This window comes from Capra hircus, chromosome 9 (assembly GCF_001704415.2).
Source record: "Capra hircus breed San Clemente chromosome 9, ASM170441v1, whole genome shotgun sequence".
Lineage (NCBI taxonomy): Eukaryota > Metazoa > Chordata > Mammalia > Artiodactyla > Bovidae > Capra > Capra hircus.
Window position 1 is genome coordinate 75,379,816 of NC_030816.1, and position 27,751 is coordinate 75,407,566.

Genomic DNA, 27,751 nt, shown 5'->3' on the forward strand with positions numbered 1-27,751 from the left:
TAGTAAATGTATTTGCTTCATGACTGAAGACCAAGTCTGAGCTACAGTCCACATTAAATAATTCCTTCACCTGTATCTGTTTTTAAAATTATAGAGAGGACTTTTACAGGAAGGGAATACATGGCTTATTTCAGATCACTAACGTTTTCTTCAGATCACTAAGAAAATGTTACTTACAGGTTTTCGATGTTGACAAGTCCCAGGAATTGGCTAGGAAAAGGAACTTGCCCCACTCACAGCCAGATAATGTGCCCCCTCCCCAAGGGCCGAAGACACAGATATACAGCACGGCACGGTGAAACATCCGAGTTAGTTCTTGTTGATGACAGCTTATGAAGTGGTCCTTAATTTTAGAATTACACACCAGCATACCTTCCATTTTCTTACAGCAGTCTGATATTTGAAAACAAAAGCACAGTATTTCAGACGTTTTCAGCAGATGAGAATCTGGCACTTCCTCCTTGCTTGGGTTTTCTCCACATTCTTTGCCTCCGTATTTCCTTTGCATTTGGAAGCCACAGTCCTGAAACTTTACCGTGGCATCCTGTTTCCTTCCTGAGCCGAAGTTCTTTTTGTTACGATTCCCCATACCTCCGTATGTGTCTATCTACCATGTCCACTGAATGATAGCATTTACTTTAGATCATCACTGGCTCTTTCTGTGATAGCTTCTTTTCTTTGTTAATTAAATCTTCTTTTTTCTTTTTTTGCACTGGGTGTTACGTTGGTTACTAGTGATGCAAAGATGATTAAGATATGGTCCCTTCCTCCACTCAGGCTAATTAGGATGCTACATGCAGAAATAGGTGTGGGTCTGTGGGGCAGCAAACCAGAAGGCTAGGAGGGGCAGAGAGCAGCTTCCTCTTCCTGAGATGATCAGAGGTGCCTACTTGGAGAGCATGGCAATCCACTCCAGTATTCTTGCCTGGAGAATCCCATGGACAGAAGAGCCTGGCAAGCTACAGTCCATAGGGTCGCAAAGAGTCAGACACAACTGAAGCAACTTGGCATGCACACATGTGCCTTGCAGTGTTCATCTCTCCTACAGACATGGTCCCTATCCTTATGGAGTTTATAGTCTTAATAGGGGAGCTTCATGTGGAAACGTGCACCCAACTAGAAAGACCTTAGAGATCATTTGATCAAACTGTGTTAGGTGAATAATAGTCTACTTCTGACAATAGGATAACATTAACCAGTTTTTAAAATACCTTAGCATTTAAAAATAAAACCTGTAAAACTTTGGTTACTTGAATCCCTATACCAGGGGTGCCACTGAGATAGGGATTTTTGCTGTCAACAATCTCCTCTGGTTTTGACCTTTAACTACAATCAGCCCTTTGCATCCGCAGATACGGAAGGCTGACTACATTCAATGTACCGCTGCATTTTATATGAAGAGCTTTATAAAAGCATCCTCAGATTATGGTGTTCTCAGGGGCTGCTGGAACTAATCCCCTGTGAATGCCGAGGGTCAGCTACAGTGATCAAATCACCAAAATTGTCCTAAATTCTGTATTAAAAGGAATGTATTTTATTTCTTCAAATTGTCCTGCTATGTCTCTTGTTCAAAGGAAGTATAGTAAAGGGGAAGAAAATGACTTGTAGCTATGTTCATTCCAAATTGAATACTTTCAAAGGAATATTTTTCAATATGTCAAAAGCATATCAACAGTCATAAAAAGTTTTATATCCTCTGGCACCGTACTCTTACCCTTGGGAATTTACTCCAAGGATATAATTTGAAATAAGTTAAACTCATATGCACAGATACTTTGCAGCATTCTTTATATTGGAAATAACTCAAACATCGAATAACAGGCCGAAGAATTTTGCAAATCTTGGTACATCAGCTTAACAAAATTATAAGCTGCCACTTATAATCATACATTTTGAAAGTTTGTAGTACAGTAAGAAAACTGTGATAACTTTAAGAGAGCAGGCTACAAAATTCTACCTATTCTAAAAAATTACCTAGTCATATGAGGCACTAAAAGGAAACCATAAATAATTAGGATAACTGGTTGACTAAAGAAAGGTCAGAAAGCGTCTGGAAAAAAAGGATCTGAAATTATTGGTGTTTTATTTTTATTAATTTTTTGAAAATATGTGTATTCAGTGAATGCTGGGCACAAATATCCTCATTTGTTCACAGGTTAAATAGTTTTTATTTTATCTTAGTAAATTCTTTTACTGTCTATTCCTATCTCTGCCATAAATTATGGCTTTGGTTGTACTGTGAGTACGTAGTACATATTCCATAAATATTTACCTTCTATTTACATTGATAGTATTTCTTTCCTAGAGCAGTGTGCTTCTCAAATCTTAATGAGCATTCATCTCACCAGAGGATCTTGTCAGAATGCTGGTTCTGGTTCAGTAGTTCTGGGATAGAACCCATGAGTCTGTGTTTCTAAGCCCCCAGGGGCTGCTCGTGTATCTGGTCCAGCTCTCTGCTCTGTGTATGAAGATGCTGCTGCTGACCCAGAGTCAGGGGTTATCCTCTTGGAAGGCAGTGTTGGGATAGCCTCCCTGGTATAGCCATAACTGCCTCAGTAACATTTCTAGCAGTCTGGGGACAGGGAAAGAATGGTTACAGATGACTGTCTTCTGTGGTTATGAAATAAAGATGCTATCTTATCGAGCCTGATGATCAACCTTAAGCCACTCAACTAATATCAACTTTGTCCCCTAATAGAAATGGCATTAATATAAGTGATTCTGTGTGTGTCTTATAAAGAGTAAGAAAAGATTTTCTATGGTAATCATGCTAGCAGTGTTGTTTGACACTGATTGACTATTTGGAACCTGATTAAAAACTTGAAAATCCCATCTGGGTTAAGAAAAACTTTGCCTTGACATTCTACCCTGGAAGAAAAATCTTGGCCAGGGCAGTGAATCCTTAAGGAGCAGTGGTGTGAAGCCGAGTCAAGAGTCATATTTTTACAATTCTGAACATTGTAAACATAAGGAACATAAAGAAGCAGAACATTTTCTAAAACCAGGGGAACATCTTTTTACCTTTGTGTAAGGCAATGGCACCCCACTCCAGTACTCTTGCCTGGAAAATCCCATGGACGGAGGAGCCTGATAGGCTGCAGTCCATGAGGTCACCAAGAGTCGGACACGACTGAGCGACTTCACTTTCACTTTTCACTTTCATACATTGGAGAAGGAAATGGCAGCCCACTCCAGTGTTCTTGCTTGGAGAATCCCAGGGACGGGGGAGCCTGGTGGGCTGCCGTCTATGGGGTCGCACAGAGTCGGACACGACTGAAGCGACTTAGCAGTAACATGAACAGGATACCATGGTGTATAGTAGCCTTGAACATGGAGAGGAATTTGTCATCCTTTGAATTTGAACCACACCAATGATTGTCAAAACTTGCCGTTGTTTTAGAAGATCATAGCAGATTTCCAACTCAATTCTCCACAGTGACTGAAGCTGGCTTTGGTGCTGATATTGGCATGGAGAAATTCTTCAACATCAAGTGCAGAGCTTCTGGTTTGGTGCCCAACGTTGTGGTTCTGGTGGCGACCGTGAGGGCTCTGAAGATGCATGGAGGTGGACCAAGTGTAAGTTCCATGCTTCCTTTCTAATAAAACAGAATGAAGCCTAATTGAGTCTTCAAAATACTCAAACCTGCTTCATCACTACGGTTTTCTAAAATGTCTCCTTTTTCACAAATCACCATTTCAGGGCACTTAGAGTTCAGTAAGATCAAGTAATTAGTAACACCCACAAAGTTATTTCTAAGCAGTATTTTGGAAAGGAGCATAATGTAACCTCTAAGAGGCTAAACTGAAGCTTGTGTCAACATTTTATAACCCCATGGTAATGGGAGGATAGAGGCTCTGTTTCCTGAATGAAGAACAGAAGGGTAAGAGTGATGGCTTTTGTGGGTGGGTAGTTCAGTGTTTGTATGGATCATTTTTTGGTTCACTGATGCTACATCTCATCAGATTTCATCTAGCACTATTTTCCTCCTGTTTCTGTTTATTATGATTTCACTTTATAACTAACTCTGTTAGAGCACTGGCTTATTTCTGAGAGAGCTGTGCTTAGAAATCTCAAATTCTGTTTTAACATTTTAAAAGACTTTATCAAAAGTCTCACATGTAGAATTCACACACAACTGAAAGGGAAATTGGTCTTTTCCATAGCAAAGGTGTTTTTTTTTGTTTGTTTGTTTTTTGGTGTTTTTTTTTTTAGGTATTTCCAAAGGGAGAATGAGAAATCTTGTGCTCGTTCATCATTTTTGAAATAAAATGATTTGGTGTTTATCACGTAAATCTTGATATACAACACAAACTGCCAAATCTGATTTCTTAACTGGCATGCTCTGTATGCAAACATCACACAATAATCAATTACATAGCATAAAGAAATACGTTTGCCATGATGAAACACCATAATATGTAGTATTTAATTGTCTTAGCAATTCTTTGTCCTAGGAGGGGCAGATGTTATACCATTTTACAGATGAGGGTTTAGGGGATGTGAGCAGTATCACCAGATCTGAAGTCTATGGCTGAGATCCAGATCCTCCACTTTTTGTCCAGCAGACAGAGCTGAATATGAATAGAGGGGAAACTTTTTTGAATCCTTAATCCATTCATTGATACCAGAAATAAGTTTGAAATTCCCCCTCCCTATTTTACAACCTAAAAATTATAAAATCAAAGGGCTTTAATACTCAAAGGGCTTAGACACTGTCTAGTCTAGTTCAGATAAAATTACAGAGCTGCAGGAGGATTCCAGGTCTTGCTTAGTAATCTATTTAGGGGACTAATCACACATGAAATCAAGGTCTCTTGACTTTAATTCCACACTCCAGTCTCGTCTTTGTCCTATAAAAATTCACTACATGATTTATAAGCCTATTTCAGTTCATCTTAATGTGTGTGCTCTGTTTTACAATGATTGCATTTTCTGCTCACCTCAATCCTTGGTACCTCGTCTGCTTCTACTTAATGTCATGGTTCCATGCTAGTGATGATTGTAACAGGACTCGAGAATAATAGACGCAGATACAGTTGGAAAATGATAAAGGGGAGGATCAGGGAGCCAAATGAAGTTTAGCTTTCCTCTTCTGTAGTGCTTCTACTTTATATTATTTTATGAATGTCTATAGGTCTGTCTCCCTCTTTAACTCTGAATTCCTTGAAATTAAGGACTGTGTCATATTAATTTGTGTATTCCTCATGCCCGGCATAGTCTGTATCAAGGAAATGTTTTCAGTAATTGAATAATAAATGAACTTTAATCTTCTTAATCCTGTATTCTCTGTTATCCACCTCATTCCTTCGTACTTGAATCAACTCTGTTACTAATGTTTTTGATCCTTTATCATTTCTACTTCCTTTTGATATTGTTACACAGATAACCGCAGCTGCCTCTTATGTTTATTCAGCTTGTTTTTTTCCCATAATTTTTACAGTGGAAAACACTATGACCCTTGAACTTGCCCATTTGAGCCCCAGTCATATCTCATCTTCCAAAATGCTGATCATTCTTGAAACAGTAAAAGAACGAACACTTTTGGATCCAAATATTTCTTTCATAATTAGTTTTTTAAACATGGTGTCATAAGGAGGGTTCTCCACAACCAATAAGATGTGTATTTATATTAAAAAGAGTTATTGTAAGGAATTATTAACACCCAATTATGGAGGATGACAAGTCCAAAAATCTACAGAATGGGCAACTGCTGGAGACTCAGAAAAGCCAATATTCCAGTCCCAGTCTGCTGGAGAATTTTGCACAGCTTCTTTTTGTTCTAGCAGGCCTTCAACTGCTTGGATGTGTCCTACCTACACTGTGTCATTCAAAAACACTCTCATAGAAATACCTGGAATAATCATGTTCCTTCACAATTAAAAAAAAAATTTATTTGTTAGAGGTAACTTTTCAAAGGATTTCTGATATCCTCAAGACCTCTTTGCAGAGAGGAGAGTAGATCGCCACATCCTTGGTGAGTTAAAATGGCTAGGGTTTCTCATTGAAACCAGTTGCAGGGTATAGACCCCCCCCAAAAAAGAAAAAAAAATGTGGAACTGTGAAAAGTCCCTAAATTGGGGTTTCAGAAGCCAGTTATAACAATTCATGCTCCTGTTCTGCCTCTCATTTGTTGTGTAACCGTGGGCAAGACACCTGCCTTCTCTCAACTTCAGTTTCCTTATCTTTAAGCTGCCAACCCCATTGGTTTCTGTGAGAAATTAGGCTCAAAAGGGAAAAAACTAATGGCAATTGTTTTAAAATGGTTTATAATTTATTTAGAATGATGATGCACTCTGTATAAATCATATTGTGTGTTCCCTTTTTTGCTAGGATGATGGGCAACAGTATGAAATTAGAATTGCCTGAGGAGTTTTTTAACTGTTGCTGACCATGGGTCCCACTCCCAGAAATCCTGGTTTAATTGGTCAGGGTGGAGCTCAGGCTTCAGTGATTTTTTTTAAAAGCACCCAAAAGACTTTATGTTCCTCCAGGGCCACCAATGATTGGTTTAAAGCACAAAATGTGCTTTTCAAGTGAACCTTCCCAGAAAGGGACCATGATTTGTTTTTCTTTCAGATCTTTAATCAGAGGTAACAGTGTGACAGGACTATCCTTAATTTTTATCTTTTCTTATCTCAGGTAACTGCTGGGGTCCCTCTTAAAAAGGAATATACGGAAGAGGTAAGAGTGAAGAATTATTCAAATCCAGTTAACCACTGGCTAGCAGCTGAGTCTCAGTCAGGAAATTGGTTCTCTGCCAGTGGCCTCTTAGAAAAGTGCTTCTTTAATAATCTAGTGGGTGGAGGAAGGGATAAAAATCCATTCAGTTAACTCTCCAATCTTAAGAAAAGAGGGGTGTAGGCTTTCTGTCTGGGCAGTCATCAGAGCAGACTTCATGGTCTCCAGCACATAAAGGAATATGAAGCTTGTGGATTTAGTCGCTAAGTCGTGCCCAACTCTTTGCAACCCTGTGGTCTGTAACCCACCAGGCTCCTCTTTCCCCGGGGATTCTCCCGGCAAAAACACTGGAGTGGGTCGCCATACCCTCCTCGAGGGGATCTTCTCAACCCAGGGATTGAACGCAGGTCTCCTGCATTGCAGGTGGATTCTTTACCATCTGAGCCATCAAGGAAGCCTATATGAAGCTTATACCCATGTATTCTTTTGAGGACTTGCAGATTTTGATTGACTGGCAGCAGTACTTCTTAGCTCCTACAGGTGGCACCATGAATTTGAGCAGAGAGTAGCTGGACAAGGCTGTCACCCTCCGGGGACCTTATGCCTTCTTGTCCACCAGCCCACAGAGCGTGGGCATGTTGCTGATGTGTTGGCTGCCAGTCAGCAGCAGAAATAGCTGCCTGGCTGGAGACCCAAATATGCCATTGGATCTAGAATAATTTTAGACTTTATTTGGAAAATGAGCCTCCTCCTTCTGCAGCCATCTTTTCTTGGGGAAAAAAAAAAAAAGACTTAGGCTTTCTTGCATAGCTTCCAGGACAATAAAGTAAGCATGTGCTGTGCTTAGTTGCTCAGTCATATCTGACTCTTTGCGACCCCGTGGTCTGCTGCCCACTAGGCTCCTCTGTCCATGAGGATTCTACAGGCAGGAATACTGGAGTGGGTTGCCATGCCCTCCTCCAGGGGATCTTCCCAACCCAGGGATCAAACCCAGGTCTCCTGCACTGCAGGCAGATTTCTTTACCAACTTAGCCACCAGGGAAGCTAAAGTGAGCATAGATGGAACAAAACCTGCCAGAGTGGGCCTGCTGTTGTCATTTGGCAGGTTTAATGGGAGGTGATACTATGCAGGGGTCTGGTTTTCTTACAGAACCTCCAGCTGGTGGCAGATGGCTGCTGTAACCTGGAGAAGCAAATTCAGATCGCTCAGCTCTTCGGGGTCCCTGTTGTCGTGGCTCTGAATGTCTTCAAGTAAGTCAAGTGTCCTACTTTAAATGTGGGCATATCACTGGGCCACCCTGTGAAGTGCATTTGTGTTTTGAGGATGTTTGGGCTTTTCTGTGCTTCATCTAAAGTATAGAGAAATACTTTACTCATTCTATTTGTTTGTTTGGTTTTCTTTGGATTGGTTTTACTTTAGCAGATGTGTTCTCAAATATTAGCAGGGAAATGAAATCTGTAAAGTAAGTTACCGTTTCTTTTGCTTTTATTATTATTATTATTAATTCTGACCAGCATTTCTTACTGAAAGACAGTGGATGATCAAAGGGATATGCTATGGAAATTTCTCAATAAAACCTTTAACAACTTGAAATATTTGAGACAATAGTTGGAGAAGATTTTTCCCCCCATGCTTTGCTTAAGATCTGATTTATTTAAGCACAATGTAACCACTTTTGATGTTTAGAATATATTCAGCGTTTGGGAGCAAAGTTCTGTATAAGCAGTTAGTCTTTCTTTGAAAACATCGCTAAATGAATACAGATGCAAAACCACAAACATTTTCATCACCAGGACCGACACCCGCGCAGAGATTGACTTGGTGTGTGAGCTTGCGAAGCGGGCCGGCGCCTTTAATGCAGTCCCCTGCTATCACTGGTCGATTGGTGGGAAAGGGTCAGTGGACCTGGCTTGGGCTGTGAGAGAAGCTGCAAGCAAAGAAAGTCGTTTCCAGTTCCTATATGATGTGCAGGTAAGATCCAGCGCAATGATGATGATATGCCAGGCCAGTGCTAAGAGCTTCACACAGGTTGTCATGACAGCTCTGCAGATAAGGATTAACAAAAGGTTGAAGAGGCTGAACCATCTGTAAGGTCCAGCTCCTTGGGACCCCAACTCTTTGGCCCCTAATGCAGAGGGGCTTTGGAGTATAGGGTTCAACAGGGTTGGCACAGGAACAAGACTTTTGAGCAACTTCATTGTTGTTCAGTCGCTCAGTCATGTCCAACTCTTTGCAACCCCATGGACTGCAGCATGCCAGGCTTCCCTGTCCTTCACCATCTCCTGGAGCTTGCTCAAACTCATGTCCATTGAGTCGGTGATGCCATCCAACCATCTCATCCTCTGTCCCCCCCTTCTCCTCCTGCCTTCAGTCTTTCCTAGCATCAGGATCTTTTCCAATGAGTCGGCTCTTTGCATCAGGTACCCAAAGTATTGGAGCTTCAGCTTTGGCATCAGTCCTTCCAGTGAATATTCAGGATTGATTTCCTTTAGGATGGACTGGTTTGATCTCCTTGCAGTTCAAGGGACTCTCGAGAGTCTTCTCTAGCACTGCAGTTCAAAAGCATCAATTCTTCGGCTTTCGTCAGATCGGTTTAGTTCAGTCGCTCAGTTGTGTCCGACTCTTTGCAACCCCATGAAATTCCAATCTCATAATGCTTGGGAAATCATGGGCAGTTTTTTCCTTGTCTGTTACTGTTAAAGCCCCTTTGCATCGTGGTTTTCTTGAGCTATTAAATGTGTCTAATATATATATATATTTTAATTTTTGAATTGTGATAAAACACATATAACATAAAACTGGCCACCTTTTCCATTTTTAGGTGAATGGTTCACTAGTGTTAAGTAGCTTCACATTGTTGTACAGCCACCATCTGTCTCCATAGGTCTTTTCGTCTTGCAAAACTCTGTACCCTTCAAACACTAACATTTCATTTTTCCTTCCCCTTTATTCCTGGCTGTCTCATGCCAGTGAAGCCATAGAATATGTCCCTTTTTTGACTGGCTTATTGACTGTCTCAGTCCTTTCAGGCTGCTATGAGGAATATCATAGTATTGGGTGGACATGTAAACAGCAGAGATTTATCACTGATAACTTTTGGAAGCTGGGATGTCTGAGATCAAAGCATAAGCGGACTGGATATCTGGTGAGGGTCTTCTTGTTGCTTCTTAGATGGCAGTCTCCTTGCTGTATCCTCATGTGGTGAAAGTGGGGAGGGATCTTGTCTCTTATAAGAGCACTAATCCCTTGCATGAGGGTTGCACCCATATGCCCTAATCACTCCAGGGCCTAACCTTCTAGTAACATCAACCCAATCACTCCCAAAGGCCTCACATCTTAATGCATCATCCCACTGAGAATTAGGCTTCAACATACCAATTTTGGGAGGACAGAAACATTCAGTTTGTAGCCCTTACTTAGCATAATGTCCTCACGGTTTATCCATGTTATTGTGTATGTCAGAACTTCCTTCCTTACGGCTGAACAACAGCCCATTGTGTGTTTATGCCCTTGTGTCTGTCAGTGGCCAGATGGGTTTCTTCCACCTCTTGGCTGTTGTAAATAATGCTGCTTGCTGCTGTGGACATGCATGTCAAACTGTGCTTCCAGTTCTTTTGGGTATATATGCTGAAAAGGAGTTGCTGGATTGTCTAGTAATTATTTAAAAACAGCTTCATAATGAGCATCAGTCAGCATATCTGAACTCCCCAGGATCTCAAGTCTTCTCCATTCATCTTTGTTCCTACCCAACATCTCCATTCTGAATCTGCTGGCTCCAGCTCTGGCTGTTGGACTTGTCCTCTTAGGTAGTCCTTGATTGCTGGAGTCCTCAGCCTTAGCTAGTGGTTTCTCCCATCTCTTCATTCCTCACAAATTCTACTGGTCTTGAGTCTAGAGTTAAATCATCAAGAGTATGATGATAATTCAGCGTCTGAGGGGGGCTTGTCGTGTGCCAGGCCCATGGGCACTTTGTACTTGTTAACTTCTTCAGTCCTTACTTCCCTGCTTTCCCCTCATTTTACATATAAGGAAACAAACCATTGTCAGGAAATAGACCATCTCCCAACTCTGATCGAGAACCACACTGAGTGGCAATGGCAGATTTTAATGATTTCACAAACTGGCTCTTTCAGGAAAACCATCCAAGGTGAAAAAAAGGTCAATAAATAGAAGCAGTATTTTGTGAGTTACGCTGTCTTCGACATGCACTAACCCTAAGATGAACCCTTTTCCTTCCCACCAGTATTAACAATTTTTGTTCTAAATTCCCATTCACTGTGAAGATGATGTGGTTAAAATGTCTGCTTTTCTGTGAAAAGCGGATTAATTTGATAACAGTGTTGCCTCAATATTTGATAGGACTCTTGCCTCCTTTGCCCACATACTTTATAACACAGAAATGAGATTTGAGCTACATAATTGCTTCTTGTGCAGTTCAGCCTTTTATCGCTTCATGACAATTTATGTAAAGAGACTCTCTCCCTAATAGTTCTGTCCCTCATGCTGGCGAGTCCATTTTAGATCATAGAAGACCATTTACAATCTTGTAACAGTGTAGAAATCTGAGGTCACCATTGCAGGTAGTAACAGAATTTACTTTCCCCACCCACCTTCCACCAGATTTCTTGCATAATCAGTGTTGGTGAACCTTTATGGACTAAGTAATGCTTTTCTTTTTTAAGTTTTATTTAAGTAATAGTTTTTTTGAAACCCTTTTAATTCCTCTCTTTTTTTTCCCCCCATAACTAACCCTTTTAATGCTTGATAGCTCCATAGGGAGGTATAAGACTGCCCTACAGGAAAAAAGGAAGTGATAAAATACTTTTGGATAAAACAGCCTGATAAAAGAAACACCCGGCTGCCTTTGCTTCTTTGTACAAATGGAGTTTCTGTGTATCACCTCAGACTCTATTCCACCCAGAATGTACTGGGTGCAGGATTGATGGCATATCATTTCCTGCTCCAGTCCCGCCCCTGTCTTGTGCTACGGAAGAAAGACAGCTGAGCTGATTGACGAATCAGAAATAGTGTAGGAGCGCAAGGCATGACTGCTTTTGTGGGGAGAGTAGAAATCATCTCAAAACCCCAAGTGGAAAGAGGAACAGCTCGAAAGAAAAAGAAACACCCGGCCTCAGAGACACCGTGAAGCCAGACAGCTCCCTGAGTCTGTGGCTTTCTGATGACCTGTCCATTAGTTAAACCAAGAATCAAGCTGCTCTTCGGACTGGAGTCTGTGCCAACCTGTCGAAAATTGAGAGATGCAACCACTGTTCTTTACAGAACAATTCTGCATGTCTTTCACCGGAGTAAATTCTAATTCAAAAGCAGGCAACAGTTGTTCACGTTACAGAGGAAGCTGTTGATTAATTCAAAATTATAGTTTTTTTAAATATAGAATAAGGGGCAGTGGCCTAATTGCTCAAAGTTTATCATGTAAGAATTAATATATTTAATATACTGCATCATTTCTTTTCACCCCTTAAGGATGATCACAGTATCCTGTCCTTTTAAGAAGCTGTTAGAAATCCCCACCAAAACCCATCTTCTCTTGGACTTTTTCTTTTCTATTATTGCTTTTGATAGTTTATCTTTACAGTTTACAGTATAATGTCTCTATATCTGTAAGCACCCAGGGAAATGCTATAGCAGATGAAAAAAGGAATCTGTATTTAACACTTTATAAGCTAACAAATTTCTCTGCCATGCATTATTTCAAGTATATCTAATCCATTTCTGTGGGATGTGTGAGCTCAATTCTACTTTTTAAATGGGCAAACGAGATCTTAGAGAAGGTGAAGGACTTGCCCTATGACGAAATGGACACTTGATGAAAGACATAACATTATAGTTAAAGGGGTAAGACTTTGAGTACATTAGGACTGAGTTTAAATCTTGGCAATGCCTTACCGTGGATGTAAACGTGGGCAGTTCAAGTCTCAGCTTCCTTATCTATAAAATAGTGTCTAATATTGACATCAACTTCACCCAGTTGCTGTGAGAACAAAATGAAATGTCCCAGAGTAAAGTGCTGGGACATGGGAGGCTGGGGATCTAAGTTAGCTCTTCCTTCTGTCTGTTTCACTTCAGAGGGCATTTCCTGAATTGACTTTCAGGACTTGTCTTGTAACTCAGGTAACTTTGTCAAACTCCAGGGATGGTGTCCTTTCCAAGTGGTTTTAAACCCAGCAGTTAGAAGCTCCCAGGGCACCAGGAAAAAAGGCCTCCCCTAATTAAAGCCAGACATTTAGCCATCTTTCTCCATTAGAATTGGGAACTGTTAGTGATTTAATAAAATCTCAGTCGCTTTTGCAAAGGATGCATGGCACCGAAAGTCTGTCTGAATCTTGTTTGTTACATCAGGAGTGAGGGTTGAAAACTGTCTCCACATCCCTTCGCCTCCTTCCTCTAACCTCACAAACACTGTGAGGTGCAGCCTTGACACCAAGAGAGGATGGTGTTTGTTTTTGTTTAAAGGTCTTTCCTGTTCCTTGTGTGAAGCCATGCTCTTGATCACAGCGGGGCTGGAATCAGGGGAGATCAAAACAGACCAGGAAGACTGTCTAGGGCCATGCCAGCACCAGGGATTTCCGCCCTGCTGCACTTTCACCGCCTGTGTGTTTATGAGTGTTTTCTTCCCTGCTGGCATGCATTTGGGGGTAGAGGAATTGCTTGGTAATTGAGGAATTATGTATTTTCTATTTCTTAAAGATTCAGATCAGTTTGGGGGTAGGTATTTGACAGGTATCGTTGGACACTGGGCATTTGCAGCCAGAACCTCAAATTTTAAGGAAATGAATAAAAATACAAGTGTATAAGTACTTGTATATATGTGTATAAAATGTATGTGCATATGGTAGTGGTGTTCTTTTTTTATATGGTAAAAAAAAAATATTCCTAATGTAAAGTTCCCTGTTTTTATCATTTTAAAATGTACCATTCTGTGTATTTAGACTATATAAAAATGTATACATTCATACTATATAGAGAGTTTTAATTCATAAAATTTTAAAATTTAGAATGATCGTTATGTACATCCCTCTGTGCCTTTTGTATTTCACAGTAATTGCTCAACAAGTTTTAAGGAGACGGGATGACCTTTCTTTTTATGTCCTTGTTTGTCCCTGTACTCTTATCTCCTTGTCAAGCCCTTGGCCGCCCTTGGCTCTCTCCCCTGTGTCCTCAGACCTGCCCTTGGTCTGCCGTTTTCCACCAGACCTTTTTTCAGCTCTCTCCTTTATATCCCTTATGTGCAACTGAATATTTGGCACAGTTTACAGGAAGCTGACCCTTGTATTTCCAGCCCCATGAGCATCTCCTTCAGAGTCCATATCTCTCCCTATGCTCTCATGTTCTGCTATCTTATTTACAGTGAAGCTCTGGTTCTCCAGCCTGAACTGCTTCTAACCCCTCCCTCGTCAGCCTCTTCTCCGCTTACCTCTTCTTCATGATTCAGCTCCAAATTGCCACACCGCCTCCATGCCACACCCTTTTGCAGACACACCTCAGATCTCTATCAGAGCTAGATTCTTGCCCAGCACTGGCCTCTAGGTTCCCTGTCCAGTCTCCCTTGGCCTCACTCACCTCCTTGGCCTACCGGCTGCCACACCCATCTTTGTTTGACATGTCTCTTCAGATCTGAATCTGTTGTTAGATACAGGCCAACTTTTCTCGATGCGTCCTACTCCGGGCTTTGTGATTCTGCTAGGCATCTCCCAGCTTAATCCCCTTGAGGCTAGAAATAGCACCTGATGAGAAAGAGTGGTCTTTCCCCTTTCACTTGTGCATGTCACAAGGATTCCTCTAATTTCACCTAAGTGCTTGCTTGTAACCCGAAAAATGGAATGTCACTGTGGTGGCAGCTTCTAGATTTGCGTTATATCATCCAGAACTATGGGCCAAGCAAGAAAGACAGGGGTGTAAAATGGAACATCAGTGTCCCACCTCCAGTTAGCCAGTCACTTTCTGCCGCACTCCATCCATCCCCGGGATTTTCTGACCTAAATTCAGATGGCTTGAGACCACTCAACAGAGGTGTGTGATCATTTGCTGAGTCGTGTCCAACTCTGTGGGCCCATGGGCTATAGCCCGCCGGGCTCCTCTGTTTATGGGATTTCCCAGGCAAGAATACTGAAGTGGGTTGCCATTTCCTACTCCAAGGGGTCTTCCCGACCCAGGTAGCGAACCCACTTCTCTTGTGTCTCCTACACTGGCAAGCGCTTCTTTACCTGTGCACCACCTGGGAAGCCCAGTAGGTACAGAATCCATTTTCTCAGCCAGAAAAGCTAGCAACATTATTTAAATGTCATCGCAAGTGTATTAAAGACCACTTCAAGATTTGAGGAGGAAATCACTCAAAACTGCACAGGCTTCCAATCACCTAGAATCTGAGAGGTTTCAGAAAACGATTTCTTTTTCTTTTCATGAAAGTAGTTCACTCCCCCCTTGAGTGAAACTTTTAATCTTAGACTAGAAGATTTTTCTTTGGCGTCACAGCTCCAGTAGATGAATTAGGGAAATACAACTCCTTCCCATGAAAATGGAGCTGAAGCTTCGCCTCATGTCCGTTCGTATGAGTCTCTCAACACACTGAGGTTTGTGAGTAACTTTGTGCAAGGAGGAACATCAAGTGTGTCATAAAAATACATGAATATCATTGGGCCAAGCAAGTGCTCAGGCCACTACCAGCCCTTCCTCCTCCTGTGGCTGAGATCATTAAAATCATATGTTCCTCTGTTTTCCTTTGGTGTTACTGTTATGTTCTACATAAGACTGTATAAGCCCAGGAAACTACTCAATAACCTAGAAAGAATGGAAATATGTATATGTATAAGTGAATCACTTCGCTGTACACTTGAAACCAGCACAGCAGTGTAAATAAGCATATGGGCCTTCCCAGATGGTGCTAGCGGTGCTTTACCTAGAGGTTCTTTGCCATGCAGGAGACGTGGGTTCGATCCCTGGATTGGGAAGATCCCCTGGAGAAGGGAATGGCAACCCACTCGAGTAATCTTGCCAGGAGAATCCCATGGACGAGGGAGCTTGGTGAACTATGGTCCATGGAGTCACAGAGTTGGACATGAAAAATTGAAAAGCAAAACAAAACCAAAATAATGAAATAAGCACTTTATTTTTAAATTTTTTAATTGTTCAAATACAAGTAAATTAAGGACTAATAAAAGAGAACCATAGTGAGGAAAAAATCAACTAGTGGTAAAAATATAAAATTTTCCACTAGATGAAACAAAATTCAAATCAGTATTCAGTTAGCATATTTTAAAACGACACTGTATTAATATCACTTGAGTTTGCGCTGTTAGACACTATGTTGACTCCTTTGCATATTTAGTTTTATGAGATATCGTCCTCAAGATGTGCATCTACAGGAAATTGGACAGTCAGAATTCCTGTGACCTGAGATAAATCAAAACTGAAGGCAAAACAGACAAATAAGAAAGAGTATACAAAGTCACTCTTGTGATGTGAATGTGAATTCCTTATCATCATGATTTCCTATGGACAAATGTGCGCTTTCTGACGATGAGCCTCTCTTCATTTCTCAGACCCCAGCTATCTCTACCTTGCATCCTGGTTTTCTTAGGAGAGTGAGTTTCCTCTGGGATTCTTCTGGACTAACCTGTTGCTCAGGACCAACAAGCCAGCAAGGCTAGCCACTTGGGGAGCTGGCTCATGGCAGTCAGCACGTACACCTTGGGTAGCTCAGATGTGCTGGTTTTCAGCCAAGGACATGCTTTGTGTTGAAGATAAAAAGCTCTGTTGTTCTCAGTCACAACGCAGAGCTGCTCCCATGACACCAGGGGGAGTGTTGTAATGAAGCTCCTGGTGTAAGGTGGGTTCATGTTATTTACTTCTATTGAAGTACAGGAAAGGCCATGTAGCAAGCTACACTTTATTTTCCCCAAGTCTAGCAGATTCATGTGTTTTTTTTTTTAATTGAAGTACAGTTGATTTACAATGTTAGGTTACTTTCTGGTATACAGTGGAGTGATTCAAATATATACACATGTGTGTGTGTGTATATATATATTCTTTTCAGAATTTTTCCTATCATAGGTTATTATACGATGCTGAGGGTTTCCCAGGTGGTACAATGGTAAAGAGTCCTCCTGCCAAGGCAAAAGATGCAGGTTCGATCCCTGGGTCTGGAAGATCCCCTGGAGAAGGGCATGGCAATCCACTCCAGTAGTCTTGCCCGGGAAATCCCATGGACAGAGGAGCCTGGCGGGCTACAGTCCATGGGGTTGTAAAGAGTCGAGCGACTTAGCATGATTAAGTACATGCATGTGAAGGAACTCTCTGAAACCAGAGGAGGGATTAGCTGAGAGGATTAGAGAAAACAATACTTTCATTAGGATTGAGAATCATTTCTCTGGGGTCACAAAGAGTCGGGTGCGACTGAGCAACTGAATACACACACACTTATGATGTTGAATATAGTTCCTTGTGCTATACAGTAGAACCTTGCTATTTATCCATTTTATAAATAGTAGTATGTGTGTGTGTGTATCCCAAACTCTTAATTTATTCCCTCCCTCCTTCCCTTCTCGTGCCTGTAAATTTGTCTTCTTTGTCTCTGCTTCTTTTCTGTTTTGTACATGAGTTCATTTGCATCAGTTTTTTAGATTCCACATCTGCGATGTATGGTTTTTTGTCTTCCTGTCTGAATTACCGCACTTAGTACAATAGTCTCTAGGTCCATCCGTATTGCTGCAAATGGCATTATTTCAGTCATTCTGTGGCTGAGTGAGATTCCACTGTGGGTCTGTGACATCTTTATCCATTCGTCTTTGGATGGGCCTTTAGGTGATTTCCCTGTCCTGCCTGTTGTCAGTAGTGCGACAGTGATCACCAGGGTGCACTTATCTTTTCAAATTAGCGTTTTTGCAGGATATACGACCAGGAGTGGGTTTCCTGGCTCATACGGTAGTTCTCTTGTTAGTTGCTTAAGGAATCTCCATTCTGTTCTCCACAGTGGCCAGCAGCTTCATTTTTAACTTTTTGTCCATTTTCTTCTCACCAAAAATAAAAAGAAAAGAAAATTAAAATTTAAGCCACTGCTTTTCTGGAGTTCATACCACTAAAAAGCAGGTTTTAAACAAGGTAGTGATTCCAGAGGTCTTTTTAAGAAAGATGATGTCATCTATCTTTGAGTAGCTCAGCTTCTATGAGCCTGAATCACTCCACCAACACTATGAATGTGGTGAAGGGTGAAGCCTCCAGCCTTCCTTCCCAATGTCACTCAGCCAGGGTTCCAGGTGGGCAGACTCTGAACGAAAAACTATAGACATCATGACCCCTAGTCAGGGTTTCTTTCTAAAGCTCTGCTGCCCAAGCCATAGCCACTGGTCACAGGAAGCTATTGAAATTTGAATTAACTGAAATTAAGAGCTCATTTCCTCATTTCAGCTACTTAATAGTTACATGAGGCAGGTGGCTTCCGGCCTGGAAAGCGTGGTTGTAGACCATTGCCATCCTTATAGAAATTTCCATCAGAATACTCTGTTCTAGAGTATTTCAGCTATTTTTATACATTTTAGAGGTTTGGGAGGAAATTAATGTAGAATATGTTCAGAGTTATATTCTTGGTGAAGATAGAGATTTAACATAGTCTTAGTTTCAAAATGATCCAAGAATGATCCAAGATCGTGGTATAGACGCCAGGCTTTGTGAAGTAGCTTATGAAGATATTGAGACATTGTGCATAATAGAATGGTCACTCTTTCCAGAAAAAGCCTTGTGTTTGCCACCATTCCCACCTTGAGGTGTGCCTTTCAGCTTGTGTGAAATGACCTTTCCTTTTATTGCTTATTAAAATCTTTCACATCCTTTAAGCACCACTGAAGTTCCTGCCAGCCTTATGCTGATCTCCATGCCTTCCCCTGCAGTCTATGATATTCTGACTTTCCTAGTAACATATATGCAGAGCCTTATCACTCGCTCCAATCTGTCATATTTTACTGGGTCATCGTCCCCACCCCAACAGGCATTCTTTGTACACAAAACCCCTGAAGTTCTTTGTGCACCATGATATCTTGAAAGTACTTGGCGTAGCTGGCTATTCATTTGGCAGATGTTTGTGGAGTGGCTGTGATTGCAGGTCACTATCTTAGACATCAGGGATATGAAGAGGGAAGAGGTGATGAACAGATAAATGTGTAGGTATTTAGGGAGTTGGAGGAATGCTAGGGATGATGAATACATATCCATGTATTATTTATTTTACGATTTTATTTATTTTATAAAAGCTATCACTGAAAACAGAGCCGTACAAGTGAATATCAAGTTCAGATCAAGATCATTGGACTAAACTTGACTTTCTTTTATCTTTAAAGATTACACTCCCCGCTGCCCCCCAAGTCAAGCAGAGAAACAGCAGGAAGTTCCTTGCCTGCTGAAACAACATAAATAGATTATATGCAATGGAGCTGCCTTATTGGTGCAGTTTTTAGTTTGTTAAATGCAAAAGTTGTGTTAACAGAGACACGGGTTTCATCTCTGAGTTGGGAAGATCCCCTGGAGGAGGAAATGGCAACGCACTCCAGTATTCTTGCCTGGAGAATCACATGGACAGAGGAGCCTGGCAGGCTACAGTCCATGGCATCACAGAGTGAGACATGACTGAGCTACTAAACACACACACGCACACACACACACACACAATCTTTTATAACTGTTGCACCACCTGGAATCCTTGCTTCATCAACAGGAAGTTCAGAAAATATTTACTCATTTATTCAACTGTATATTGAGACCCTACCCCAGGGGCTCAATCCCACCTTTAGGTAAACAGGAGGTGGTCCTTGACCTCAAAGAGTTTATAGGCTATTCTCAATTCTTCAGCTAATAAATGTGAAATCTTTTAAAAATTACCCTCGAGTTTTCTCTAACCCAATCTCAACGTGACACTCTTGCGGTCATTCTTTTGCAACAAGCCTGGAGCCATCCCAGGCTTACCCTGAACTCAGAGGAAGGCAGCTCTGGTTATTATAGCTTTTCCTGTTTCCCTTAATCATTTCTGTCCTTTCCTTGCCTTCTGCCTTCCTGGCAAATAATTATCATTTCTTTCTAGATTTGTCCCATCTAGAGGTGAATATTTCTTTTCTCATTTCTCTTATGACACGGTTTACAAAAGGCCCTTTGCCATCCAGTAGATTGGGTGAGCTTGATCCTGGCACTGTTACCATTGAGGTCCATCGGTGTACCCCAAAAGAGTGTGGACATTGCTAGTGGCTATTTGCTGCCAGGCCCTGCTGAATTTCTGGTCCTGTATGACACCTAGGTCAGTGTGTTACACGGCCATCACATGGCAAAGAAGAGAGCACCCACGTATGCTTGAGGAAGGTCAGTGTAGGTTTCCTGGAGATGTTGGTCTTTGAGATAGATCTTAGAGTGAGCCCTCAGGGAATTTTAGCAGAAGGTTAGACTTACTAGGAAGGTTAGACTTACTGAAGAGGGTATATTATGAGTGAAGAGGCCAGTAATGACACTTTCGTGGTAGGTGAGACCATTAACATCCCAACCAAGAACTCTGGAAGGATCCTCTTCCCCACAGCCTGCCCTACACTTGATAGTCACAGACTTTCAGTTTCATTCATCTCATTGGTATGAATTGGTTTTTCATTATTTTAATTTGCTTTTCCTTGAATACTAATGAGATTGGGGATTTTTCATATTGCTATTGGTTACTCTGTCAACCAATATTATATATGTCTGTCTTTTCCTGAATTTCCGGAAGTTTTATGCATTCTAGTAACCAGTCTTTTAAGTATTTGCATGTATCTCCTCCTACACTGTTCTTTATGCTTTGTTCTTATTCCTGATGTCTTTCTTAATACAAGAAATTTAAAATTTTGATGTCAAATCTATAAGTCATTTCCTTTAAGGTATATTCTGTCATTACCTTATTGAAGAAATCCTTCCCTCCTTTAGGATCATAAAGTTCCCCAGTTTTTTCCCTTAGTATGTAAAGTTTTCATTTAGAAGGCTTTGCCTTTGTCCCATATTGGACTCACCTGGGGGCCTGATGTGAGGTAAGGATTTCAATGTATTTCTCTCCAGCCAGACATCAGTTGCAGGGTCAGCCCTTGCCCTGTTTTGTTCCATGTCTACTATATGCTGTCCCACACCTGCTGAGGTGTCCTCCTGTGTTCTTTCTTATCTCAGCTTGATTAACCATCTTGTCCTGTGCCAATAACACATGGAATCCATTAGCATAGTTTTGTAGTGTGATCGATACCTGGTATGGCAGCTCCCGTACCTTCGTTCTTTCGGTTTTATTTATTTATGAAGTTATCTTACCTATTTATGCCATTACTCTTCATTAGCAATTTTAAAATCAGTTGGCCAAGTAACGCAAGTGCTTTGGGGATTTTTATTGGAATTGGACTGAGCTAATAGATTGTTTGAGAGACCCAACTCAATTCAGTGTTGCAGCTTCTCATCCATGAAGGAAGTTTCTCTCCTTTGATTCATTTCCTCTTTTATGTCCTTCACTGAAAGATCATAATGACCTGCACCTTAATTTCTTTATTCATAGAAACATTCAATAGTTCAGCTCCAGACCACAGAGCACCTCTACAGTAATAAAAACTGTAGTTATGAAAAGCACATTTTAAAGCAGTTTGGGATTCTGTCCTATTGAGAAAGTAGAACAAGCTTTTATTTTCTCCTGTTAGGTAACTCTCCCTCCTGTATATATCAACAGGGATTCATGCAGATGTACCATTTGCCCCTGTACAGCAAAGTCCTGGAGGGTGGCCCACAAGAGGCTTCTGCCCCTTGGCTGGTGTCCATTCAGTCAACACTTGGTCCAGCAGCACTTTACCAAACAGTAATCCACCAACTACATCCATTATGCCTATGCATTTCCTACCCACAGTAAAATTAGGAGCAGTTTCGTCAGATGCTTTGCTTGAATTAGGAATCACTTCATCTATGGAACATTCCTTTCCTAATGATTTATCCTGGTTTCTTTTTTAAGTCTATTTTTGGCCGTGCTGGGTCTTCGTTGCCGCGCAGACTTTTCTCTGGCCGCAGAGCATGGGCTTCTCATTGCCGGGCCTTCTCTTGCGTAGCACAGGCTCTAGGACACATGGGCTCAGTGGTCGCGGCTCGCGGGATCTGGAGCACAGGCTCAGTAGTGGTGGTGTGCAGTCTTAGCTGCTCTGAGGCGTGTGGAATTGTTCAGCCAGGAATTGAACCTGTGTCTCCTGCACTGACGGGCAGATTCTTTACCACTGAGCCCCCAGGGAAGCCCTCTTGTTTCTTAAGAACACTTTTAGTATTTTACCAGCAACCTATATCCAGCATTATGGAAAATCTTTCCATTTCCTCCCCACACACTTACTTGCCCATACCTAGTCTTCTCGGATTTCCCCCCTTCTCCTGATGTCTCATCATTTGCTAAAGTGACACTAGGTTCAACCTCTAGTTTTCCAATAAAATGTTTAATCACTCCAGCATTTATATTAAAATCTCAACCCATTCTCACTCATAAAAAACATATTTATTCCTTAGTATTATTACATTTAACTACCATATAACCCAAGTTGAGACCTACTTAAACTTCAGCACTTAGTCAGGAGACTCATTCTGACATAAAAACCATCAAAAAACATAGTAAAGGTACATTTTTTATAAAGATGTAATGGATAAAAGTGGTTTAAGCAGATAAGTAGCCTCTGGACTGGCTGAATACCTAAGGCTTGTTATTTGTGAGTTAATCTCTGATTTCAGTACATTAAGGATGAAAGAAGAGAAAGAGGTTGCTTCAAATACTACAGCTGATGAGAAGGGAATCTGGTAGTGAATTTTAAGCAATTACAGAAAATCTCACTAAGCTTTCTATTAACTTTTTAAGCAGATGAAACCACATTTTTGTTGTCATTTGTGTTTCTCCAGCTTCCAATTGTGGAAAAGATAAGAACCATTGCCCAGTCTGTCTATGGAGCCAAAGATATTGAACTCTCTCCTGAAGCACAGTCCAAAATAGATCGTTATACGGAACAGGTAAAAGTTGTACTCTTAGGGAAAAAAAATCCAGGTTAAGCTTTTGAAATTATTCACCCGGAATTGAGAGCTGGCATATGTTCCACCAGCTGAATTTGGCTTAATCTACTGTGTGGTCTACAAAAATTAAGTTAATATCCTTGGATAGGATATTGACTGTAATTATGTTGAGAGGATATACCCTCTGACATACACATCATTGACTTTTGTGGTTATAAATGTGTCTAATACAGGTTGTAGCCACATTTATCTGTAGTGTGTGATCCTTAGCCCCTACTTATTGGCCAGAAACACTAAAACTGTTCTTGGGTGTGCAGCTGTGGAGTCAGAGTTAAATGATCTGTAGTGCTTCCTCTTACTGTCTTAAAAATGTTAGCACAGTGCCAGGTTAGTCAAATAAGACTGCTGTGCATAAAGATGGGGGGTGCTTGGTGTCCTTTTTTATACAAATGCTTCCTTGGCTTGGTGCTGAGATTGTCCACCATGGGTGAAGGCTCTCTTCCCTTCTGCTGTGGAGGTGACCAAGACGCAGCAGGGTGAGTCTAGCCCCATAATGGTCATGTCAGACAGGCTCTGCAGAGTGTGTTCAGCCACCCTGACCAAAGGGGCCGTGCGCCTCAAACGTCCCCTCCTGTTTACTATGATCAGTAGAACTCAGAGCACTTCAAAAGTTTGCTGGCAAAAGAGCTTCATGAGGAGTATCACTGATCTATTTTTTCATCCCCCCAGCTCCTAAATTCTATTTTTAATGCATATTTAATATTTTGTCCTATGCTACCAACTCTATCCAGAGTATTCTCTCAGATTTGGTAAGATAGTCAGCAATTCATTTCTTCTTAGAATTTTCCAAGAGCTTAAGAATGCTCTTGACTTTTTTTTTTTTAATAAATGATTCCTCAAATTTGCTGTACACACTGACATTGTTCTGCAGTGAAATTTTCAGTAAAATAAGGTCATTGTCATGAGGGTTTTTTTTTTCCCCCATGAGTTTTTAATAATGCTATTTAAGGACTATTGTTAATTCTAATATTAGATCCTTCCTGACTTTTTTCTCAGGCTTAAAAACTTAGAAAGTAATAGGGTGATAGCACATAGCATGCTGGGTTTTTTTAAAATATATTCTTAACTGGCAAACTTAAATTGGCAAACCCTTATCAGTTCACAAAAATTGTTTCAATGTTTGATTGATCTCTGAAATGCCAAATTCTGGGCACTGTTTCTGCAGAGCAATCTTGATTAACCCCAGCAGAATTTTGATCAACATCTATTAAGAGAATAGAGAACAGCCCCACCCCACCCCTCAGTTGATACTTCGATAAAATTTTCCAAATAGTCCTAGATTGAATCATAAGAAATTCTGTGTGGGTTACCTCTGGAGATTTCATTCCTTTTATCTGTCTGTCCACCCAGAGAATGTTCCTTAAAAGTTACGCATCAAGTGTGTGGTTGCAATTAATCAGCCAAGTCTCTGAGGAGACACTGTGTACCCTTAATCGGGACCAGGCTGCAAGGACACTGTCCTTTTTGTGAGACCCCACATGTGACTTCCTGCCCTTTCACCTTTGAAAACTCTGGGTCAGGCATCGCCTTTGGTCCTTAAAAATAAGAGGCTTAAATAGTGACCTCATCTCAGTTCATATAATGTAATCGCAGATCAAATAGCCGTGATTCATAAAGCAACACAAAGCGGCCCTTTGCTTGCTGACAGCCGCCAAGAATGAGTGAACAGTGGGACTAAAAGCCTCATTACAGAGCCTTTCTCCAGATTACCTTTCTGAGTCCCGGATATTAATATTCTTGGAAAGTGGTTTCTACAGCTGCTGCTGCCTTGCCAGCAAGGAGCCACCCTCCCTTCAAACACACACATAATAGTTTCTTTCTGTAAAAAGAATTATCCAAAATAAGTAATAGACATCCTCAGCCTGCCAGGTGATGATCAGGTGTAGCTGAGTTTCGTTTCCATCTTCTTGCTCAGTGAACGAGCAATAACAAGCACTACTGTGTGTGTGGATCTGAGCCGTGGGGGTTCTGAGGGGGTGCAGGTCAAACAAGTACAAAGAATATTTTTTGCTCAAGGAACACTTTTTCTTGCCTTTCTTATAGGGATTTGGAAATTTGCCCATCTGCATGGCAAAGACCCACCTCTCCCTGTCTCACCAACCTGACAAGAAAGGCGTACCCAAGGGTTTCATTCTACCCATTAGTGACGTCCGGGCCAGCATAGGCGCTGGATTCATTTACCCATTGGTTGGAACGGTGAGTGTGTAACATCCTCCCAGAACCTTCCCCAGTCTGTGTTGTTATAACTCCTAAAATCCTCAGGCTGTGTGAATGCCTTACAGACCAGATATTGGAAAGTAATTAATAGGATTTGCTATTTTCCTAAGTACTGTCTTCCACAATGAAAGAATGCACCTGCCACTGTGGTTTGGATTTTTATTTTCTTTAGATCATGTGTTCAGGACTCCTTGAGTCATAAAATTGATTCTCCCCTTATAGAACACAGAAGAGAATAACTTGGGAGAATCCAGTCTGCTGTTGAGATGGGGGCGGGGGGTGGCTTAGTATAGGACTGCTGGTTCTTCATGTCATTGTGCTCAGAATAATAAGACTTCACTGCAGTGGGATAAATGGAGGCCACCACCAAGTTCAAGAGACAGGACCAGCCTCCTGTCCCAGGAATGGGAGATCAGTCTCTCACCCTCCACCTCTTTGTCAGGCTGCCTTAGAAAATGAATGAACCACATGAGTTCTTGGTTTTGACCTTATTCTGAGGAGACATTGTTGCTATGGGATAGTTATTGTTATTTCAAAGCTTCTCTTTGGACAGAAGGGAGATAGTGCAGAAGTGAAAGCTTATCAAAGTACTTAAAACCCACGATGATGGCCTTAATACATAAAATGCCTCATTAGAGCTACTCAGTGATGTGGTGGCTTCCCTTGGTAACCGTCAGTGACTGAAGTTTGTTTTCTCATTGTGGGATGCTCTTGGATTAGATTGAGCAGAAAAATTCTCAGTTGTCTCTATTGTCGTCATTGTTGTTGTTACAAGCTGATCCAAGTCCAAGCAGGAAACATAACAATATTTTAAAATAAGCCAGGTGGTTCTGTTGTTTAAGCAATGGATGGGTAAAATATGCGTAACGAGGACAGAGTTGCTTGCCTTCATATTTGCGTGTTTCATCTGATATTGGGCAAAGTGTTTTCAATAAGTGTTTCTTGAATTCTTAATGCCTGTGAGGCACAGAGATACTACACGGAGTAAATGTGAGATGCATAGGGTTGAACAGCACAGAGGTGTGTAGAAAGTGTGATGATGATGATGTTGTTAAGTTGCTCAGTCATGTCTGACTCTTTGTGACTCCATGGACTGCAGCACGCCAGGCTTCCCTGTCCTTCACTGTCTCCTAGAGTTTGCTCAAACTCATGTCCGTTGAGTCTGTGATACCATCCAACCATTTCATCCTCTGCCGCCCCCTTCTCCTCCTGCCTTCAGTCTTTCCCAGCATCAGGGTCTTTTCCAGCGAATCGGCCCTTCACATCTGGTGGGTTAAGTATTGGAGCTTCAGACCTGGTGTTAGCATCTTAATGCCCTCAGGGCATAGGAGAGACAACAGCTGTTTCTTACTGGTTGTAGGCAGGGTGTGTAAGGGAGAAAAAGAGAATCAACCTCCAACAGCTGTGGAAACTGAGAATTTTGAGTCAAAGGCACAGAGATACATGGTAGCCTTCGCAGGTTAATCCAGTATGCCTGGAGTTGGACAGGGGTTGAGAGGCTGAGAAATGGGATTAGAGTAGCAAGATCATTTAAACCGTTAAGGATCTGAACTGCCATCTGAAAGACCTTGGATTTTATCTCATGCACACTGGAGAGCTGCAGTAAGGTGGGTTTTGCACCTGGTCTTTATTCTTTTTCTTTCTTTCTTTGTCATATTTATGTATTTATTTAATTGGCTATGCTGCTTGGTTCTCAGGATCTTATTTCCCCAACCAGGAATTGAACCCTGGGGGCCCCAGCCACGAACGCGCCAATTCCTAGCCACTAGACTGCCAGGAAATTCCCCTGGTTTTTATTCTTATAAGAAGGAAAAGGAAAATGTCCGATTCGTATTTTAGAAAAATAGCTCTGGTAACAGTGGGAGAGTGTTGAGAGGGAAGAGAAGCAGACCGAGGGAGACATGGGCTGAGTAAAGAGGTGCTCCAGGTTAGCTCAGCAGCCACAGAAGAGGAGCAGTGAATTCCAGACATATTGTGAAGGTGGCCACCTGCATGTGGGCTTGGGAGTCGGGTCACTTCCAGCCTGACCACAGATGGTGATGCTGTTGGGTGTGGAAGGAACGGTCAAGAAGTCAGGTTGACAGGGCCAGAAATGCATCTGGCCCGGAGACAGAGAGCTGGAAGGGCTCATACGGTCTATATAACATGATCTGTGAATCCATTGGAAACACAGACACAGCAACCAGGAGAAAGGAACAGGCAGGAAGAAAGCCCAGAGAACTGTACGAATATACATGAGGGCGGATACTGGGGAGAAGCAAAGACCAGCACGAGAGAAATGAGAAGAGGAAAGGATGGTACTCGGAAAACATCCAAGTTCACGGAGCTGACTGGATGGCAGGAGCCCCCGGGAGTCTGGGAAGACCCCTGGTAGGTGGCACAGGGAGGCCACGGGGTACATAGGAGCTGGTGATGGAGTCTCTCATTGAAGGAGGGGTAACACCAGTACTGGAAGAGGGAGAAGGGGTAAGGAACACAGGTTCTGAATGGTATCCTGGAAAAGGCTCAGCTGATGGTAAAAAGTAATCAGATCAGTGGTCCGGGGGCAGAGAGGAGGAGGGGACAGACTGCAGAAGGACACCAAGGACTTTTTAGCGGGTGATAGAAATGTTCTGTATTTTAATTGTGGTTCCACGACACGTATGCATGTGTCAAAACTCAAAGAGAGCCATGTTTTTTAAGGGTGAATGTTATTGAGTGTAATTTAATCATACTTCGACTTCCCTGGTGGCTCAGATGGTAAAGCATCTGCCTACAATGCCAGACAC

General features: G+C 41.7%; 1 protein-coding gene across 1 annotated transcript in view; it reads left to right on the forward strand.

Moving 5' to 3' along the window:
* The window catches only part of MTHFD1L (methylenetetrahydrofolate dehydrogenase (NADP+ dependent) 1-like), a 173,761-nt gene that overhangs the window by 97,675 nt on the left and 48,335 nt on the right, over positions 1–27,751 (forward strand). The window contains exons 21-26 of the mRNA XM_018053357.1: positions 3,437–3,576; positions 6,641–6,682; positions 7,830–7,930; positions 8,474–8,651; positions 22,599–22,706; positions 24,810–24,962. Coding sequence (XP_017908846.1) covers positions 3,437–3,576; positions 6,641–6,682; positions 7,830–7,930; positions 8,474–8,651; positions 22,599–22,706; positions 24,810–24,962 — 722 coding nt within the window. The remainder of the gene's footprint in view (positions 1–3,436; positions 3,577–6,640; positions 6,683–7,829; positions 7,931–8,473; positions 8,652–22,598; positions 22,707–24,809; positions 24,963–27,751) is intronic.